Source organism: Chiloscyllium punctatum, chromosome 26 (genome assembly GCF_047496795.1).
Source record: "Chiloscyllium punctatum isolate Juve2018m chromosome 26, sChiPun1.3, whole genome shotgun sequence".
Taxonomy (NCBI): domain Eukaryota; kingdom Metazoa; phylum Chordata; class Chondrichthyes; order Orectolobiformes; family Hemiscylliidae; genus Chiloscyllium; species Chiloscyllium punctatum.
Genome location: NC_092764.1, coordinates 32,744,020 through 32,765,369, shown reverse-complemented (window position 1 = coordinate 32,765,369; position 21,350 = coordinate 32,744,020). Strand labels below are relative to the sequence as shown.

The following is a 21,350-nucleotide window of genomic DNA, read 5'->3' as shown; positions in this document are numbered from 1 at the left end:
TCTTCTCTTTACCTCATTTGGATGGAGTGGCTAATCTCAAGATTTACATCACCAACTGTCTGTCACTAATGGAGAGAGATATCTATGGTCCTTTGTAGGTTATGCCTCCCTCAGTATTTTAATGCACCAGACATCTGACAATGCCAGTTACTTGAAAGAAACCAGTGCTATGATTTCATGGGATGTTTTTACTGATATATTAGCAAACAAAATAACATTTACAAGATATAAAAAACTTAAGGCACTAGAGAAACTCAGCTGGCCTGACAGCAACTTTGAAGAGAGAAACAAAGTTAGCGTTTTGAGTCCAAATGACTTCTTCAGCATTTTTTGGTTTTATTTTAGATTTGCAGCCTCCACAGTATTTTACTTAAATCATAACAAATACACTTCAACAAATTCTCATGTCAATGTGCCTGTGGCATATTCTGTTAAATTCTTTAGATTAGATTAGATTCTTTGCAATGTGGAAACAGGCCCTTCGGCCCAACAAGTACACACCTATCCTCCAAAGAGTAACTCACACAGACCTCTCTCTCCCTCAGACTAATGCACCTAACACTATGGATAATTTATCATGGTCAATTCACCTGACCTGCATATCTTTGGACTATGGGAGGAAACCACAGCACTCTGAAGAAACCCACACAGACACAGGGAGAATGTGCAAACTCCACACACACAGTCACCTGAGGCTGGGATCAAACCTGGGTCCCTGGTGCTGTGAGGCAGCGGTGCTGTGAGGCAGCAGTGCTGACCACTGAGCCACCATGTCGCCATAACAGACCTACTTGAAAACCTACAGGCATGAGCATAATTTGCAATACATTTTTGACTATGAAATGTTTAAAATCATAGAACGTATAGCACAGATGGAGGCCATTTGATCCATTAAACATGAGATCGTTTTACTAAAGAGCTATCCAATTAGTTCAACTTCACCTTTGCTTTATTTTTAAATACCTATGCAATTCGTTTCATAAGTTGTTGCAACCAGTTGAGAAGTGAATTAGCTCCCCTCTTTTTAAAACCCTCAGTGGGCTGTAGCTTATAGTATTCAGCTCTCTCACACTTCAGCCATTCAAAATGAAGGAGCCAATTACAAGGTTTTCTTGAATGGAAGAAAGAGGAACTTTACTACTGAATAACCCTGAGAAAAAATGATTAACTCACAGACACAAGTATGATGTTTTAAGAAAGGATCTGGTCAGGAAGAATAAAGGCTATGCAGTTTACAAGTCCTAATGAGGCTTGTGCTAAGCTTAAACAAAGGTAATCACCAATGAGGGCAGGGTTTGCTGGAGAGGATTTTAAAAATGTTTAACAGAAATGGCAGACGCTTAAGAAATTGGGGCAGCATGGTGGCACAGTGATTAGCACTGCTGCCTCACAGCGCTAGACACCCAGGTTCAATTCCCGCCTCAGGCAACAGTCTGTGTGGAGTTTGCACATGCTCCCCGTGTCTGTGTGAGTTTCCTCCCACAGTCCAAAGATGTGCAGGTTAGATACATTGGCCATGGAAAATTGCCTGTAGTGGTAGGTGAAGGGATAAATGTAGGGGTCTGGGTTGGTTGCTCTTCAAAGGGTCGGTGAGGACTTGTTGGGCTGAAGGGCCTGTTTCCATGCTGTAGGGAATCTAAATCAAAAAGTAGTTCATGACTCACAATAAAAGATATATGCCAATAAGGAAAAAGGATGTAAGAAGGGGATTACTCAACTATGGTTAACTAAGGAAATTATGAATAGTATAAAATTAAAAGAAAAATACACATTTTGTGTAAAAAGATTAGTGGTAGGTAAGGGGTTGGGAACATTTTTACAAGTAACAAAGGATGACAAAAAAGTACAAAAGAAGAAAAAAACACTTTGAGGGTGAACGACCAAATAATATCAAAAGGGACAGTATAGCTTAATTAAATATATAAAATGAATAAAAGAGGCCAATGTGAACAAAAGCTTCCTTAGAGAATGAGGCTTGGGAAAAATAATGGGGAACTTGGAAATGGAAGAGGAGTTAAATACATTGTTTTTAAATACTTTCAGGCTACATGGTAAAAGACGATCACAGCATTCCAAAAATATTAAATGATCAAGAGGCAAAAGAGGGATAGAAAATAAATACAATAGCTATTACTTGAGACAAAGTATCAGGAAAACTAATGGAGCTAATGATTAATAAATCCCCTGGACATAATGAGTTGCATCCTAAATGTTAAAAGAAAGCTGTAGAGATTATGGACACACTGGTAGTAATTTTCAAAGAATTCTTAGAATCTGTAAATCTGCCAATGTAATACTTACTCTGAAAAGCAAGTAAGCTGGCCAGTTAGCTTAATGTTTGTCATTGGAAAAGAAGGATTCTCCATTGTAGAGGATGTAACACCAGAACATTTAGAAAAACATATCACCAAGCAAGGGTCAGCTGGCTTCACGAAGAGGAAACCAGACACAACAAACTTATTAGAACAGCTTGAGGAGGATTAATAAAGGGGAACAGGTGGATGTAATATATTTGGATTTCTAAAAGGCATGCAATAAGGTACTGGATTAGAGTGGTGCTGGAAAAGCACAGCAATTCAGGCAGCATCAGACATTTCAGGCAAAAGCCCTTCATCAGGAATACAATAAGGTACCCCATGTAAAATGATTTAATAATTATGGTGTTGGGAGATAGTACATTAGCATGGAATAGAGGATTGGCTAACCAACTGATGACAGGGAGTTGGGATAAGGGGCTTTTTTAAGATAGCAACCCATAACTGGTGGAGTGCAACAGCTAATTTTGTAAATGAATCCTACTCTACAGCCATCTGATGAAAAAGCTTTGAAAGCTAGTGATTCCAAATAAACATGTTGGACTATAACCTGATGTGTAATTTTTCGCTAGGGTTGGAGGGCTTGAGCTATAGGAGAGGCTGAAAAGGCTGGGGCTTTTCTCCCTGGAGTGTTGGAGGCTGAGGGGTGACTTTATAGAGATTTATAAAGCCATGAGGGACATGGATAGGGTGAATAACCAAGGTGTTTTTCTAAGGGTAGGGGAGTCCAAAACTAGAGACATAGGTTTAAGGTGAGAAGGAAAAAATTTAAAAGGGACCTAAAGAGCAACCTTTTCATACAGAGGGTGGAGCATGTATGGAATGAGTTTCCAGAAGAAGTGGTGGAGGTAGGTATAAATACAACATTTAAAAGGCATCTGGATGAGAACACGAAAAAGAAAGTTTAGAGGGAAATGGGCCAAATGCAGGCAAATGGGACTAGGTCATGACAGGATATCTGGATGGCATGGACACAAGTTGGTCGGAAGGGGCTGTTTATGTGCTGTATAACTCTACAAATCTATGAATAGAATACAAAAATAGGGAAATCTTGTTAAAACTATACAAGGGTCCAATCAGATCACACTTGGAATTCTGTAAACAGTTTTGCTCTTCTTATCTAAGAAAAGATATAATAATATGGAGGTCCAGTGTTGGACTTGGGTGGACAAAACTGAAAAGCACACAACACCAGGTTATAGTCCAACAGAGCAATGACGTTGGAGACAGACCAGAGAAGATTCACTCGGTTTTAACAAACACGGAGATTGCTGGAGAAACTCAGCGGATCTGGCAGCATCTGTGGAAAGACAAACAGAGTTAATGTTTCAAGCCCAATATTTCACCTTCAGAACTATCATTAAGTCACTTGGATACAAATTGCTAACTCTCCACAGGTACTGCCAGACCAGCTGAATTTCTCTAGTATTTTCTACATGTTTCAGTTTTCCAGTATCCATTGTATTTTGCTTTAATTTGAATAATCACTCAATTGATTCTGGGTATGGAACAATTTTCTAGTTTTGGGATTTGGCCTGGATTTGCTGAGGTTCAGAAAAATGAGAGATGACCTAATTGAAATACAATATTTGTAGGAGTCTTGTCAAGGTGGAAAGGTTGTTTCCTCTTGTTGGAGAGTCCACAGTGAGAGGCCACAATCTCAGAATACAGGGTCACCCATTTAAGGATGAGGATTTTTTTCCTCTAAGGATAATGAATCTGTGGCATTTTTTTAACCCCAGACATCTGTAGACACTGAATCATGTAAGTATATTCAAGATTGAAATAGTCAAATAGTAAATGAATAAAGGTTAGCGGGAAAAGGCAGGAAAGTGGATTTGAGGATCACCAAATCAGCCATGATCTAATTGAAAGTCCCACATCTCTTTTGTCTTATGTTTTTATAGACCACGTTTTATCACAATCTTGACAAATTTACTTGAGAAAAAGTTTCATCATCATTTCAAAAAAACAATACATTGGCTTCTTAAAATGGTCTGATTCCCCTGTGAGTACATAGAGTCATAGAGATGTACAGCACAGTAACAGACCCTTCGGTCCAACTAGTCCATGTCGACCGGATATCCCAACCCAATCTAGTCCCACCTGCCAGCACCTGGCCCATATCCCTCCAAACCCTTCTATTCATATACCCATCTAGATGTCTTTTAAATGTTGCAATTGTACTAGCCTCCACCACTTCCTCTGGCAGCTCATTCCATACACGTACCACCCTCTGCGTGAAAAAGTCGCCCCTTTGGTCTCTTTTATATCTTTCCCCTCTCACCCTAAACCTATGTCCTCTAGTTCTGGACTCCCCAACCCCAGGGAAAAGACTTTGCCTGTTTACCCTAACCATGCCCCTCATAATTTTGTAAACCTCTATAAGGGCACCCTTTAGCTTCCAATACTCCAGGGAAATCAGCCCCAGCCTATTCAACTTCTCCCTTTAGCTCAAACCCTCCAACTCTGACAACATCCTTGTAAATCTTTTCTGAACCCCGTCAAGTTTCACAATATGTTTCCGATAGGAAGGAGACCAGAATTGCACGCAATATTCCAACAGTAGCCTAACCAATATCCTGTTTAGCTGCAACATGACTCCCAACTTCTATACTCAATACTCTGACCAATAAAGGAAAGCGTACCAAATGCCTTCTTCACTATCCTATCTATCTGCAACTCCACTTTCAGGGAGCTAAGAACCTGCACTCCAAGGTCTGTTTGTTCAGCAACAAACCCTAGGACTTTACCATTAAGTGTATAAGTCCTGCTAAAATTTGCTTTCCCAAAATGTAGCACATTTATCTGAATTAAACTCCATCTGCCACTTCTCAGCCCATTGGCCCATCTGATCAAGATCCTGTTGTAATCTGAGGTAACCTTCTTCGCTGTCCACTACACCTCCAATTTTGGTGTCATCTGCAAACTTATTAACTGTTCCTCTTATGCTCACATCCAAATCATTTATATAAATGATGAAAAGTAGTGGACCCAGCACCGATCCTTGTGGCACTCCACTGGTCACAGGTCTCCAGTCTGAAAAACAACCCTCCACCGCCACCCTCTGTCTTCTACCTTTGAACCAGTTCTGTATCCGAATGGCTAGTTCTCCTTTTATTCCATGATATCTAACCTTGCTAATTAGTCTCCCATGGGGAACCTTGTTGAATGCCTCACTGAAGACATGTTCCTAAACATTATGGTTTTACTAGCAGAGAGGTTGAAATGGTCCAATGGTTGCTTCAAGAACACCGCAGTTTATAGCATAAGTCCTCAAATATTTTCTAATAAAAACAAGTTATTGGCAAAACTCAAAGTGAAAGCACACAATATAAAGTTCTAAACTGGCAACCAAATTAGAAAAATGGTGTTGTATATTGTAAATCTAATATTGCTGTCCTTAGTTTTTCTAGAGTATCCATGATCAAGGTACTGAAGAGAAAATGCACATCCACAATGCTGTGCCAGAATTTTACCAGGCAAGCTCCCCTGTGCCTGCACCTAAAACAGATAGATTCATAAGAACCAAAGCAAAGATGGAAGAGGTGTTTCAGTCACAGCTGCCTCACTCTCCACTGTTTTCAAGATGGATACTTATTTTCATGAATACCGAAAGTCGACATAGACCTGCTGAGACAGAGAGGATACAGCAATGCTCCCAAGTTCAAACAGAAGACATGAAGACTGATGGCCAATACAACTATAATCCTGTTTGTGCCAATTGCCAGTACAAGGTTCTGCCAGAGGTCAGACAGGGTAATTTTCCAGCCCAGGTGGCCTGACACGTAGACAGGTATAAAATGCATCAAAGAGTGATGTGGCTTTAGGAGTCAGCAGATTGTTATACCTATCTCTAGAAAGAAACATCTAATCACAGCATGACTTTTGCTTTCTTAATGAAGCAACATTTATCAAACACTGGCTTATGAGACACAATGCTCTAAATTCCCTTAATTCATGTTATTTCTCAGAGGGTTATATTTCTTACAGTTACCTGTAATTGATAGGCAGCAGCTAGGTTCATTTAAACCTGTGATATTTGCAGCATTTTCTATGTTTGTTTCAATGTCCAGTAGTTCATTCTTTGCCTTATCATGATTGATCGAAAGTACTGCCTTTATTATCCAAACATGTAAGGAAAAAAAAACACTACAATCTAAATATTTATCAGAATGTCAACAGATAACCTACTTTCTTAAAAAGTCCAATGTAGGACATATGCACGTCAATACTAACTTCTGTAGGCATTTTCCTATTACCTGCAAACTTGTCTTTTTGCAATCAATCTGGTTACGAACTTGAAAGTTTGATGTTAGCAGCTTTGAGACAGGTTCTATAGAACTGAATTTTTTTCTCCGCCTGCATTGTTCCTCTAGCTCACTAGTATTCATATTCACAAAGCCCTTTAAACATCTCACACTCCCAGAATATTAACCACTGACAAGGAATGTTTTAATCATTTCCTTGCATTATTCAATATCCACATACTTTCAACATTCATCCCTCAAAAAGAAACAATATGTGGACAATGCCTATCTATGGTCCTCCATAATTGATTTGCCTACCACGTGTGGGCAGCACGGTGGCACAGTGCTTAGTACTACTGCCTCACAGTGCCAGAGACCCGGGTTCAATTCCCACCTCAGGCGACTGACTGTGTGGAGTTTGCACATTCTCCCTGTGTCTGTGTGGGTTTCCTCTGGGTGCTTCGGTTTCCTCCCACAGTCCAAAAATGTTCAGGTTAGGTGAATTGGCCATGTTAAATTGCCTGTAGTGTTAGAGGTAAATGTAGGGGGGTGGGTCGCGCTTGCGCAGGTCGGTGTGGACTTGTTGGGCCGAAAGGCCTGTTTCCACACTGTAAGTAATCTAATCTCTCCTTTTGACATTCTTGACTCTGGCAAAATCTTTAGTTTCTTTCTATCTTAATTGCTTTGCACATATAGTCTCACCATTTTCACTCAAATTCAAAGGGTTCAGACTTGAGTGCATCTGGTTTAAACTTGGATGCTGCCTGATTTCGAAGCTACTTGGATGCTGCCTGAACTGCTGTGCTCTTCCAGCACAACTAATCCTGCATTTGGTTTAGTCAGCCATCATGGAAACTGACTGACCACATCAGTGCAGTGTGTCTTCACTCTCGTCGACCCAAACTGTCCACAATATTCAGAATCACTTCGAATAGCCCCCTCCTCAACACGTGTGACAAACTGTTGGACTTCATTAGCTATAAATGGGGTTTCTTTTTGCTTAATTGCCTCCAATGATTCTTATTTCTTGTTACAATAAGCAGAACAAAGAGGATTGACAGTTAAAAATGGGGGCAAGATCAAAAGAATAATTGAAGAGCGATTTCAGGAATCTTTGGTAAGCATCTATGTTTATCCCCTGCTTTATAATACTCTGCATGTTTAACATTAGAAGCTGATTTGGCAATCAGTAGTTAGAGGAGCAACAAGATAAGTTCGGTAAGTCTGAATGAAAATTGCTCAAAATGCAAGATGGATCTCAGTAAGGAAGTATCAACACCCTTAAAAATGATTAGCTATAATGATAAATGTCAGGATACATCAGTTTCAGATGAATAAATGTGTAATTTATCTCATATTATTTCAAGTTATAGACATTGAATTATCTCACATCTCAACTGAAGTGTTTAAAGCCAAATGTTTCACCTTTTCATCGTTTACCCTATTTTAAAATACTGATTACTTAGTTCTTACAACTCTGGAAAGATCCACACCTGAACTAACAACTTTCCTGTTCTTTCCAAAGAAACAAAGAGGGGTGGAGAGATTAAAAACTAAAAGTGGTAAATGGAATTCAATGCTAGTGAGAAATGGGCACATAGAACATAGAAAAATACAGCGCAGTACAGTCGCGTGACCAAAAACTTGACTTGAAATAAGGCAGGGCAAGAGGTATCAGCGGGGGAGCACCTGGGGGTCAATGACCATAATTCTATTAGTTTTAAAATAGTGATGGTAAAGGATAGACAGGATCTAAAGCTTTAAATTGGAGAAAGACCAATTTTGACAGTATTAGGCAAGAACTAGGCGCACGGTGGCACAGTGGTTAGCACTGCTGCCTCACAGCGCCAGAGACCCGGGTTCAATTCCCACCTCAGGCGACTGACTGTGTGGAGTTTGCACGTTCTCCCGTGTCTGCGTGGGTTTCCTCCGGGTGCTCCGGTTTCCTCCCAGAGTCCAAAGATGTGCAGGTCAGGTGAATTGGCCATGCTAAATTGTCCTTAGTGTTAGGTAAGGGGTAGATGTAGTTGTAGTTGTAGATGTAGATGTAGATGTAGGGGTATGGGTGGGTTACGCTTCGGCGGGGCACTGTGGACTTGTTGGGCCGAAGGGCCTGTTTCCACACTGTAAGTAATCTAATCTAAAACTTTCAAAAGTTGCAGGTAAAGGGAAAATGGGAAGTTTTCAAAAATGAGATAACGAGAGTCCAGAACCAGTTATGTTCCTGTTAAAGGCAAGGCTGGTAGGTGTGGGGAATGCTGGATGACGAGAGAAGTTGAGGTTTTAGTTAAGAAAAAGGAAGCATATGTCAGGTATAGACAGCAGAGATTGAGTGAATCCTTAGAAGACTATAAATGCAGTAGTATACTTAAAAGGGAAATTAGGAGGGCAAGTAGTGTTAAAGAGAATCCAAAGGCATTTTATAAATACATTAAGGACAAAAGGGTAATTAGGAATGGAATAGGACCCTTCAAAGATCAGCAAAGCAGCTTATGTGCGGAACTGCAGGAGATACTAAATATTTTGCATCGCGTTTACTGTGGAGAAGGACATGGACGATCCAGAATTTTGGGAAATAGTTGGTGACATCTTGTCCTATTGATCTCTCAGCAGCCCCCACCCCTGCTGAAGGGCTTATGCCCGAAACGTTGATTCTCCTGCTCCTTGGATGCTGCATGACTGGCTTTCCTTTTCCAGTGCCACACTTTTTGACTCCTATCTCCAGCATAAACAGTCCTCACTTGTTCTGTGATCTATATGGACTTCAGTGAAGTGTTCTACAAGGTCCCTCATGGTAGACTGATTAGCAAGGTTATATTGCATGGAATACAGGGTGAATTAGCCATTTACATACAGACCTAGCTTGAAGGTAGAAGACAGAAGGTGGTGGTGGAGGGTTGCCTTTCGGACTGGAGACCTGTGACCAGTGGTGTCCTACAAGGATCGGTGCTGGGTCCACTGCTTTTCATCATTTATATAAATGATTTTGATGTGAACAGAGCAGGTATAGTTAGTAAGTTTGCAGATGACATCAAAATTGGAGGTGTAATGGATAGCGAAGAAGGTTACTGCAGATTACAACGGGATCTTAATCAGATGGGCCAGTGGGCAGAGGAGTGGCAGATGGAGTTTAATTTAGGTAAATGTAAAGTTCTGCATTTTGGAAAGGCAAATCAAAGCAGGACTTATATACTTAGTGTTAAGATCCTGGGGAGTGTTGCTAAACAGACACCTTGGAGTACAAGTTCATAGTTCCTTGTAAGTGGAGTCGCAGGTAGATAGGACAGTGAAGGCATTTGGAGTTGGGAGGTCATGCTGCAGCTGTACAGAATGCTGGTTCAGCCACTTATGGAGTATTGCATGCAATTGTGCTCTTGTTCCTATAGGAAGGCTTATGTTAAACTTGAGATAGAGTTCAGAAAACATTTATAAGGATGTTGCCAGGGTTAGAGGATTTGAGCTATAGGGAAAGGCTGAATAGGCTGAGGCTGTTTTCCCTGGAGTGTAGAAGGCTGAGGGGTGGTTTATAGAATCATGAGGGGTATGGATAGGGTAAGTAGACAAGGACTTTTACATTGATTGGGAGAGTCCAGTTTAGGGTAAGGGTAGAAAGATTTAAAAGGGACCTAAAGGGCAACTTTTTCATGCTAAGGGTGGTGCGTTTATGGAATAAGCTGCTAGAGGTGGTGGTGTAGGCTGGACAATTACAGCATTTAAAAGGCATCTGGCTGGGTACATGAATAGGAAAGGTTTAGAGGAATATGGGACAAGTTCTGGCAAATAGGACAAGATTAATTTAGGATATCTGGTCAGCGTTGATGAGTTGGATTGAATGGTCTGTTTCTGTGCTATACATTTCAAAGACTCTCTATCAGGACTACTATAATCCATTCTGGGCCAAACACCCAATCGTGAATGCAGCACATACCAAATACCAGGAATAACAAAAACTGAGTACATGTTGTTTGTGTAAATAAAACTTGCATTCCATTGACAATAATTTTAATGCATCTGTTCAGATTGGTCGTGTGCAAACCTGAGTAGGCAACTCTTGAACCCAAGTTTTCCAGCTCGGAGGTAGGAACAAGACCACTTCACCCCAAGAGCTCCAAATCAAATGTTATTCACAGGCAGGCCTTTGTGTCAGAAAAACCCACAATTGTTTTGATTGGAAATGGTTGATTTTTAAAATCAACCTGTTCAGGCATAGTATGACAAATGGGACTTGAAACTAGACCTCTTGACAGAGAATTAGTAACACAACCACTGGATCACAAGAAGCCCAAGAAAGCCATACATTTCAAATATTTTCTAATCAATCAATTTCTTCAGGCATATTACAACACAACTTATGGCACTTGTGCTGTAAAGGCCATACAGCTTTTGAAACAGAAAAACGTTATTTGAGAAATTAAATCACTCCGGGATGTTGTAAATTACTGAACTGGATAAAAGATAAAGACAATCATTTGATGATAGGTTTAACAAAATAATTTTACAAGAAAGCAGGCAAGCAGAGCAGGTTAGACACAACCTAAACCATACCTATGGTACCTGGATACAAATGCTGCTTAAAAAGTTAGTTACCTAATAAGCATTTTATGGTTAACTATTCACCACAGCTTTAACTAGCTCCAGAAAAGCCAGGGTATCTCACCCATAATTTACCCCAAATCATCATTCAAGGCCATATCACAATTAGATGAAACACAGAGTAAAAGATGATTTCTGGTGTCATGGATCTTAGATTGGAGAATAGAGGAAGTTTCACCCCTGTACATGATTAACTAGCATTTATATACAGCCTGGAAGTTAGAAAGGTATCCCAAGGTGCTCTGATGTAATTATACATACATAACACCAAGCCAAGAGTAATACTGAGCCAAAAAGGAATACTGTACTTTGAAAAAGTACCAATGCTGCAACAAATCAAAAGGAGTGGATAATATGCAATGGACACAACAATCACTAAAGGCCTGGGAAAAGTTAGATATAGAAACAGACAAGAAGGGGGCTTGAAGGTCTTTGAAAATGGGTTCATTTTTATGAACTTAGACATCCTCAAGTATTTAAGCCAAGTACAATTTTTTTGGTTGCACTAAATCAGAGTATTGTTGAAAACAAATTTTCAAACTATTTTGACTTCCAATCATCAATGCAATTTGCAAGAATACTAGAGAAAGAAAAACAAGAAGTCTCTATACAGTACAAGTGTGTACAGACTGGTTAGGAAATGGACTGATTAGCAGGATGTACCAGTTAGTTAGCTAGTGTTTAACTGCCACACTGTGTAAATTGAAAACAGACCGGTTAACTGATCAGTCAAGAGTGCTGAAAAATGAACATTAAAATGTCCAAAAAACTGACAGACAAAAACAGACATAATGTACATAAAAACAATACTGGTTCCTATGGATTAACACATACACCTTCCTGTACATGTACGCTCAAATGACAACCACAAGACTGGTTATCAGCTTAACTCTTAGCATATTCAGTATTAAGCAAATATTGTGCAGTATGCTTTGCCAGCACTGGCTAGTAGGCAAGGGTGAACACCTTTGCTTATCACCAACAGTTGAGATATATACCATGGTTTGCCTGTCTTTGTGACAGCCAAAATGCTACTCTCCATAGCTAACCGGCCTGTTTGTAGATCATACAAAACAAACAGCTTTAAAAAAAATCTTTTTCAGCAACATTCTTTTAAAAAATCAGTTTCAACATAAGAGCACAATGGCAAAACTGCATACAGCAAAACCCCTCACACCAATGTAGGGATACCCAAAATATGGAGTTTTATATTATTTTTAATCATTTTTAGTTTGGAGCTGTGAGCTAAAAATGAGAGAGAGCAGCTTCAAACAGAGCAGCTGCTTGTATTAAAAACAAAAAAGAATTCAAACTATTTGTGAGGTTAGAGCTGGAAGTGAATTGCAGGTTGGTTTTTCATCAAAAGAATTTTATAGATTCTTCAACATCAGTGGGGAAGCAGATGACTGGCCATTGACAAAATTGGTCCGAACATGTTGGGAAGGCCTTCGGCTCAAGCAGACAGCAGATGTTGAATGGTTACTAGGACATTGTGGGGATATGCTTAGAGACCAGAGCTTGAATTTTGTTTTGGACTGTTTTCTGAAAGAGTCACGCTGTTAATATTATAGCACAAAGATTTGAAAGCTCCCTGTCTAATCTGCCATTATCAGCAACCGCAAGTTCAAAGAATGGAAACTAAATAGCATTGACCTCCTTTGAATGAAAAGAAAAAAAACCTGAAAGACTCAGATGTACAGCATGGAATCAGACCCTTCGGTCCAATATCCTAACCCAATCTAGTCCCACCTGCCAGTACCTGGTCCACATCCCTCCAAACCCTTCCTATTCATATACCCATCCAGATATCTCTTAAATGTTGCAATTGTAGCGGCCTCCACCACTTCCTCTGGCAGCTCATTCCATACACTTACCACCCTCTGCGTGAAAAGTTTACCCCTTAGGTCTCTTTTATATCTTTCCTCTCTCACCCTAAACCTATGCTCTCTAGGTCTGGACTCCCCCACCCCAGGGAAAAGAATTTGTCTATTTATCCTATCTGTGTCCCTCAATTTGTAAACCTCTATAAGGTCACCCCCCTCAGCCACCAACACTCCAGGGAAAACAGACCTAGCCTATTCAACTTCCCCCTATAGCTCAAAACCGCCAACCCTGGCAACATCCTTGTAAATCTTTTTTGAACCCTGTCAAGTTTCATATCTTTCCAATAGAAAGGAGACCAGAATTGTACGCAGTATTCCAACAGTGGCCTCACCAATGTCCTGTACAGCTACAACATGACCTCCCAACTCCTGTACTCAATACTCTGACCAATAAAGGAAAGCATACCAAATGCCTTCTTCACTATACTATCTACCTGCAACTCCACCTTCAAGGAGTTATGAACCTGCACTCCAAGCTCTCTTTGTTCAGCAGCACTCAGAAAACCAACATAGAAACCATTTGTTCCTAAGGAATACACTGTGAAAACACTTAAACAATCTGGCCAGTGTTGTTATTTCCTTTTAGTTATCCTTAAGCCACATTTGTCTGTTTTTTTCATGTGAATGGGGCTGAAAACAAAGGTTATTGGGCTTGAAGAGACATCAATTAGATTACCTAATTTGATCTGCTAAACATGCGGAGGTGCCAGTGCTGAACTGGGGTGAACAAAAAGTTAAATAAAAAACAACACCAGATTATAGTGCAACAAGTTTATTTGGAAGTACCAACTTTCTGAGCACTGCTTACCGGTGTTGTGTGATTTTTAACTTTGCTCTGTTGAAGTTACTGTATTGTTAGATTGCTAAATCTTCTGTTTAAGCAGTGTATAAAATTGATTAATCAGTCTCAGATTGGTTAAAGCCTTTCTTTAGGTATAATTCATAATAATTTGAGGGTCTTTAATGTTGCTGTGTTAGAACAGTTTAACATTAAAAGTTGTGCCAAACTAAATTTGAAGACAAAACAGTATAAAATCACAAAGCCCTGTAAAAGGGCAGAACATGAACAATGTGGTTTCGCAACGAAAACATCATTTCTTTTTAAAAAGAAAAATTTATTGAATAGTTCAACATTTTATATTTTACTTTTTCTTCTCAACATCCTGTTCCGCAGCTTCTTTTGCTCTCTTAGCACGGATTCCAAACAAACGGGCATTGGCACGGGCCATACGGAGAGTTGCAAAAGCTTTGAAATTCTTCTCATCCTCCGAGATCACCCGGGCCTTCTCTTTTTTGTATATCTGAACGGGAAAATTGTAACCATAAGCATAAGCTTATAAAAACTTGCATCAATGTGCTCAGAAGCATATAGATAGAATTAGATCTCTTATTTAAAGGACAATAGAACTTTGATATGCCAAGCAATCAGATCAAAATAAGATTGCTGCTACAAAATTAAACAAAACAAAGTTCACCATAAAATGTTGTCTGCTGCAGTCTCCTTAGAAACCATTTCTAAATTTGATGGCTCCCTGAGCTAGTCAAAGGAAACCAAAACAAAGTTTGTCAACTTCTGCTTCGGAAAAAATAGGCTCAGGTCCAGGTGAAAGGTCACCCCACATTCAAGTACTTTCACAATTACCATAAGTGGCCATACAATTAGTACCTTAATCTGATAGATTTGAATGTATATATGCAAAGATTTATTTATTAGGTGTTTTATCCATCACATACAGTCAACATGGATTATATAAATTAACAAAAGGTGCCTCTTACATCTTGAGAATGGTTCAAAACACTTTACAGTCAAAATACTGCAGAAATATAGTATCTTTGAGTGCACAGGTGATGTGTTTAATTTATTTTGCATTTCTTTTGTAATGTAAGCACCTCACGTGCAGCTGTTGCTGGAGTACAGCCACGGTGTTAATGTGGGGAAATACAGCAAACAGCTCACCACAAATGAGAAAGTCTTTTAAGAAAAGTGCTGGACTGGTGAAATTTGGGCAGAACATGAAGAATTTCCTTACTCTTTTACATCCACCTGAGGGATGCAATATATTGAGCCCATCACCTGGTAACTCTGAGCATTATGACAGTTAATTAATTTTAAACAAATTGTCAATTAATATTTAGAAAGTTACTTACATTTTTGATTGGCATGACTGGTCCAGTTAACTGAGTTGCCAGTTTAATTTCTTCTGCCTGTGAGGATGAAATCATTGTCAATAGTGTAGAATTAAACAAACCCAAAGAATTTAAATTAATGACACTGCCACAGTCATCAGATGGAGAAGGTTCAACAAAAATCATCAACGATGTGCAGAGATTTCCGAAGAAAGTTTCATCATACAACTGTGGTGACAGGCCATCACTACAACCACTGAAATTAATAACTCAGTCCCGATGCAGAAAAGAGTTGAGACACGAGTTTTTTTTTGTTATCTGACCAATTCACGGCGCCATTAGTTTAAACAAATTACTTTCTACTATTGGAATATTCCAATTCCCCTCAGAAAAAGGAACCCATTAAGTAATATCCATCTCACAGTTAGTGTGTTTCTATTCCAAATCGCCTAACAGTGCTGGATGTTGTGACTGTTTTACCATGAGTGCTCATTCTGGTCCAAAACTTTACTCTGCCTCCATCTGATCAGGAGGATGCTATCTGCCAACATTATACAAAAGCAAGGTTTTGACTTTGGGATACGCACATCCAACCTTCCACTAAAGCCAGTGTATTAGGGTTCCTTAAATACCGAACTAAAATTTTATTCTAAAATACCATTCATATGTGCAAAAAATTTAAAAACAAAATATATTCTGAACAAGCAAACATGCTTTCAGTTTCACATTAACGTGCATATAGGATTCATTTGTGGAGCAGAAAGCTTCAAGAGGCAGAAAGGTACATTTCTGATCCTCAGCATATGCTGCGATGATTGGTCACATGGGCTCACACTAGAAATCTGCAAAGGATCTGATTTAGCAACGAGGCTCCTGAACAACTGAAATTCCTGCATTGCAGCTGACCAAAGAACACAAACATATAGAGTGCTGCAGCCAAGATGGATCAATGTCCTCAAAAGATAAAGCAACGGTCAAGAACTTTTTAAATTTAAAAAAGCTATTCCCTCTATCACAGTTGAAATTTATTGTTCATTAGCCTATCCAGGTTAATATGGAAGTAGATTTACCCAATTATCTTATTTCAGACTTGCATGGTGGGACAATTTTCATTTTTAGATATTAAGAGCCAATAGTACTCCACCATTAGTACTTGAATTATTCTTGGAAATATAGTTTTCAATTTGATTTCAGAATGTTATGCAAACATTTTATGGTTACTTACAGAAGAATCGCCCTTCTTAGGAACTGAAGCCTTTCTTGGGAAGATTATCAGTTTAGAGCGATATTCCTTCAGACGTTGAACATTACACTGAATAGATTCAGTTGACTTGTTCCGGCGTCTATGATCAACAGCAATGCCAATAGTACGTGCAACTCTCCTGTGAATGCCTGCTGCCTGTTACATTGGCACAAAAATAGAATGCATTTATTTCAATGAGGGGAAGGAAAGAAAATGCAGAAACAATGTTTAACAAGCAACAACCATGGCCATCAGATGGAAAAGGTTCAAAAAGATAAATCATCACTGATTGTAATGAACAATTAAAAAGCAATCTTCAATTCAATTTCTAAATGTTTTCTCAGTCAATAAACATGCGCTATCACCCCTCAAGTCAATATTCTGTATCACGCCCAAAAGCTTAGATCCTTTTCAATACACAACTCTATAAATTTCCTTTATTGATAAGTAAATTAAGGAATTCTGGCTAAAGCCTTTTAAAACAGTGTATATAAAACTGTCCCCATACCTTTAATTAATTTGGATTAGGTAATTATGATAAAAATGATACCACTGTTTCAAATGTACCCAAACTTTTGCTTTGTATCAGTGCCCTAAATCTCAGTGGATGACTTAATGTAACATTTATTTCATGACATTCCTATAAAATTTACATGAACGGCATTTATACACCATACAGTTATTTATACCTTTCTTTTTCCCCTCTGTACTGTTTAGCATGTCTGATCGCCTGTTCTCTAATGGGTCTACTCCCTCAGTCTAGCTCTTAGTTATGTTCAGTATTAGCCAGAGCCCCTCAGGAAATGGTTTCTCGTCCTGACAAATCTATTCCAACAGTCACTGCATCAGAGGTCAGATCAGTTTTCCTTTGAGCGAATTCAAGGAAAGCAATGGGACCAGATGCAGTACCAGGCTGTGCATTCAGCATGTGCAGATTAACTGGCAGAGGTTTTCTCGAACATCTTCAACCTCTCTCTGCAGCAGGCCATTGTCCCTACCCGTTTCAAGACAGCCAACATCATCCCTGTGCCTACGAAGGCTCACGCAACATGTCTTAATGACTACCGTCCAAAGGCCCTAACTTTGGTCGTCATGAAGTGCTTTGAAAGGCTGGTCATGGCATCAATCAACTCCAGCCTCCCCACTACTCTTGGCCCACTCCAATTTGCCAATCGGATCAACAGATCCACGTCAGATGCCATATCATTTGCTCTTCACTCCTCCCGAGAACATCTTGACACCAAGAATAGCTACATAAGAATCCTACTCATTGAAGGCTGAACTGTAATCAACACTATTATCCCCTGGAGACTGATTACTACAATGAGTGATCTTGGACTAAGTCCCACTCTCTGCAACTGGATCCTCAGTTTCCTGACCCACAGGCCACAATCAATGAAGATTTAGGACAATATTTCATCCTCACTAACACAACACTGGAACCCCACAGGGGTGCATTCTCAGCCCTCTACTGTATTTACTGTATACCCATGACTGAGTTGCTAAATACCAGTCCAATGCCATATAGAAGTTCGCTGATGACACCACCATAGTTGGTTGAATCGCAGCTGGCGACAAAGACTACAGACGGGGGAACGTGGAAGACTTGAAAAATTGGTGCACGGAGATCAACCTAGCTCTCAATGCTGGCAAAACCAAGGAACTCATTATTGACTTTCGGGGGAATGTCACTCATGCCTCCTGCACATTAACAGCACAGAGGTGGAATGAGTGGAGAGTATCAAGCTCCTGGGAGTGGTCATCCCCAACAAGCTTTCATGAACTCTTCATGTAGATGCACTGGTTACAAAGGCCCAACAACGCATCTTCTTCCTCAGGTAGCTGAGGAAGTGTGACAAGACAGCAAATACCCGTGCCAACTTTTTTTGGTGCGCCATTGAGAGCATTCTGTCTGGATGTATCACTGTCTGGTATGATAACCATACCATTCAAGATCAAAGACAGTTACAAAGAGTGGTGAACTTGGCTTGGACAATCACAAAGGCCAACCTCCCATCTGTAGAAGCCACCTGCCAGGCCTGCTGTCAAGGAAAGGCTGCCAGCATTCTCAAAGATTCATTCCATCCAGGCAAAGATTTTCTACAACCTCTACCCATCAAGGAGAAGGTACAGAAGCCTGAATAAAGCCTGTTTCAAAACAGTTTCTACCCTACTGTTGTTGGAATACTGAATGGACTCAAAATGTTGAACATTCGCCTGTACCTGTATTTTTGTTTTTGCCGCTGTGTACCTATTATTTACTTATCTATGCTACCTAACTGTGTGATCTGCCTGTATTGCTCGTAAGATAAAAAGCTTTTCACTGTGCTTCGGTACACGTGACAATGAATAAATTCAATTCAATCCAATCCAATCTATAATCCCCACTGGAACCCCACTAAACAAGTTACAATGGGAAAATCAAACTTATTCAGTGGTTGTATTTTATATTCAATTGACTTTGAAAAAAGTTACATTTATGTATTGAACATTACCTTTAGTTCCTCCAGGCTGAAGCCTCGTCCAGCCCGTACTTTAGTGTGATACCGGACTGTGGGACACCTAACAACTGGTCGAAGGGGGCCAGCAACTGGACGTGGAGCAATGCGGCGTGCTTTTGCCTGCCGTGCCTTACGCCTGCCAACCAACAACAGTAGAGAAGTTGAGGATCAGAAACTTCTTGTCATCTTCCTACATGGACATTTTAACAAAGAACTTAGAACAGACCACAGTCATCAGCAATAAAGGGTTCAATGGTAATCATCAAGGAAGTACAGAGATTCCGGAGAAATATCATCATCTGACTGTGAAATGGTAATAAAGAATACAGTTGTAGTTCTGCCTTCCTAAATTTAGCTAATGTACAGACCTGAAGTTACTTTTCAGTAGTCCACCCAAGTAGATTCCTCAGTGGAAATAAAGCAGAGTTTTAAGTTCTCAGGATTGAATTGCATACCTGCGGATTTTTCTGGCTGGCTGATTAAACCATGTCCGTACTCTTTTCTGCCAGTTCTTATGGAAATGGGGGTTCAAAATCATTCCATTTCGACTTGGGGCCATGACTGCTTATTGAAGGGCTGAAACCCTGTAATTGTAAGTAAAGATAATTAAATGCAGCAAATAATATGCCACACATATAATATGCCACACATACCTTACTGTAGAAGTTCATGATCAGAAAAACTAAAAAAAAACTGACCAAGTAGATTCCAATTTAAAATACACAACCTAATATTAACCACTTTGAATACTAGTGAAGAATACTCAAAGAACATTTGGATCATTGCCTCTGGACCATATATCAGCAACAGTCGCACCTCCAAATGTTTGTGGGTTAAAGGTCTACTCCAGGATTTCATCACAACAAACAAAAGCTGATGTTTCAGTGCAGTACTGCAGGAGCACTATACTGTTGGGAAACACCATATTTAAGATGGATGTTAAAGATTTTAGACCACTTTTTTTAAAATCAAGGCATGGGGGTTAATCCCAAAAACATTCCATGGTCATAATACTGCTGTGTATAAACACGCTGCCGCAGAGACGGCACTGCAATGACTACCAAAAGCGCTCTGGGATACCTGGAGGTTGAAGGAAGTGGGAGGGTGAGGATGAAGTGTGACACGGATGCAAAAATGCTTCAGTGCGATTTGGACAAGTTCAGCAAGTGCACACATGTACAAATTCGAAGTAGCCACGATTGTTGAGGTGCCCATGCTGGACTGGGGTGGACTTATTGGGACCTGGTGTTGTGTGATATTTAACTTTGTCCACAAACTCAAAAGGGAAACAAACCGTAGCCGAGACTAATGAAAAACTCGCATACTAACTCAGCCTTTTAATAAACAGTAATTTACAACTCCTCCGAAACACTGAGCCTCTGTAGTCGACCACACACGGTCCATTCAAGTGCAAACCGCCACATGGGGGAGGCAGGTAGTTTAGGAACTGTCACTGGAGGGCCGTGGAACCGCGCCGGTACACACACACACACACACCAGGAACTACCAGCTCGGGATTTAGGCCCCAATCCTCCAGGCAAAGTAAACGGCGGTTAGGCAGCCTACGCAACATCTGCCCTCAGAAATGCTCACGGACATTAACAGTCCGTTCTTCGCCATACAGCTGAGTGTCAGTCCAGCATTCGTTTGCTTAATGAAAGTAGCGGATGGATTGTGATTTTATTCACACTCTAACACAACACCTACCTTCTGGAAGAAGATGGCCGATGGAAAAGAGCGAGCTACCCCAGAGGATGCCGGGATATGTATAGGCCCCCCAGTGATTAACCAATCAGAGCAGAGGACACTGGCTCCACTGCTGCCCCGCACAAAGATGGTGGCTGCACCGTCAGGGTCATGTAGTGTATATTTATTGTACTGTACACGTGGAAACCAATTCTTAAAGTTTCAGATGCAACTTGTAAAAAGGTGATGGCAAACAATGACCTTGTAAAATGAACTGACCCTAAAGGTCTGTGTTAGTGGTGCTGGAAGAGCACAGCAGTTCAGGCAGCATCCAAGTAGCTTTGAAATCGACGTTTCGGGCAAAAGCCCTTCATCAGGAATAAAGGCAGTGAGCCTGAAGCGTGGAGAGATAAGCTAGAGGAGGGTGGGGGTGGGGAGAGAGTAGCATAGAGTACAATGGGTGAGTGGGGGAGGAGATGAAGGTGATAGGTCCGGGAGGAGAGGGTGGAGTGGATAGGTGGAAAAGAAGATAGGCAGGTAGGACAAGTCCAGACAAGTCATGGGGACAGTGCTGAACTGGAAGTTTAGAACTAGGGTGAGGTGGGGGAAGGGGAAATGAGGAAACTGTTGAAGTCCACGTTGATGCCCTGGGGTTGAAGTGTTCCGAGGTGGAAGATGAGGCATTCTTCCTCCAGGCGTCTGGTGGTGAGGGAGCGGCGGTGAAGGAGGCCCAGGACCTCCATGTCCTCGGC

The 21,350-nt window shown here is 40.4% G+C and overlaps 1 protein-coding gene and 2 non-coding genes across 4 annotated transcripts; all 3 read right to left on the bottom strand.

The window, feature by feature from the left end:
- Positions 1–14,135: 14,135 nt before the first annotated feature.
- rpl13 (ribosomal protein L13) lies at positions 14,136–20,779 on the bottom strand. Of its 2 annotated transcripts, none has more exons than XM_072596086.1 (6): positions 20,620–20,779; positions 19,368–19,496; positions 18,907–19,048; positions 16,394–16,567; positions 15,190–15,246; positions 14,136–14,342 (listed from the first exon to the last, which is right to left on the bottom strand). In XM_072596086.1, the coding sequence occupies exons 2-6, from the start codon at positions 19,469–19,471 to the stop codon at positions 14,184–14,186; spliced, it is 636 nt and encodes a 211-aa protein (XP_072452187.1). In that variant the 5' UTR covers positions 19,472–19,496; positions 20,620–20,779; the 3' UTR covers positions 14,136–14,183. The 2 variants fall into 2 exon arrangements, with proteins under 2 accessions (XP_072452187.1, XP_072452188.1); XM_072596087.1 differs by lacking the exon at positions 20,620–20,779 and adding an exon at positions 20,410–20,431.
- LOC140453254 (small nucleolar RNA MBII-202) lies at positions 15,307–15,391 on the bottom strand. The gene has a single exon (XR_011952331.1). It is a non-coding gene; the product is annotated as a small nucleolar RNA MBII-202 (small nucleolar RNA).
- LOC140453253 (small nucleolar RNA MBII-202) lies at positions 19,131–19,210 on the bottom strand. Its single transcript, XR_011952330.1, has one exon. It is a non-coding gene; the product is annotated as a small nucleolar RNA MBII-202 (small nucleolar RNA).
- Positions 20,780–21,350: the final 571 nt, after the last annotated feature.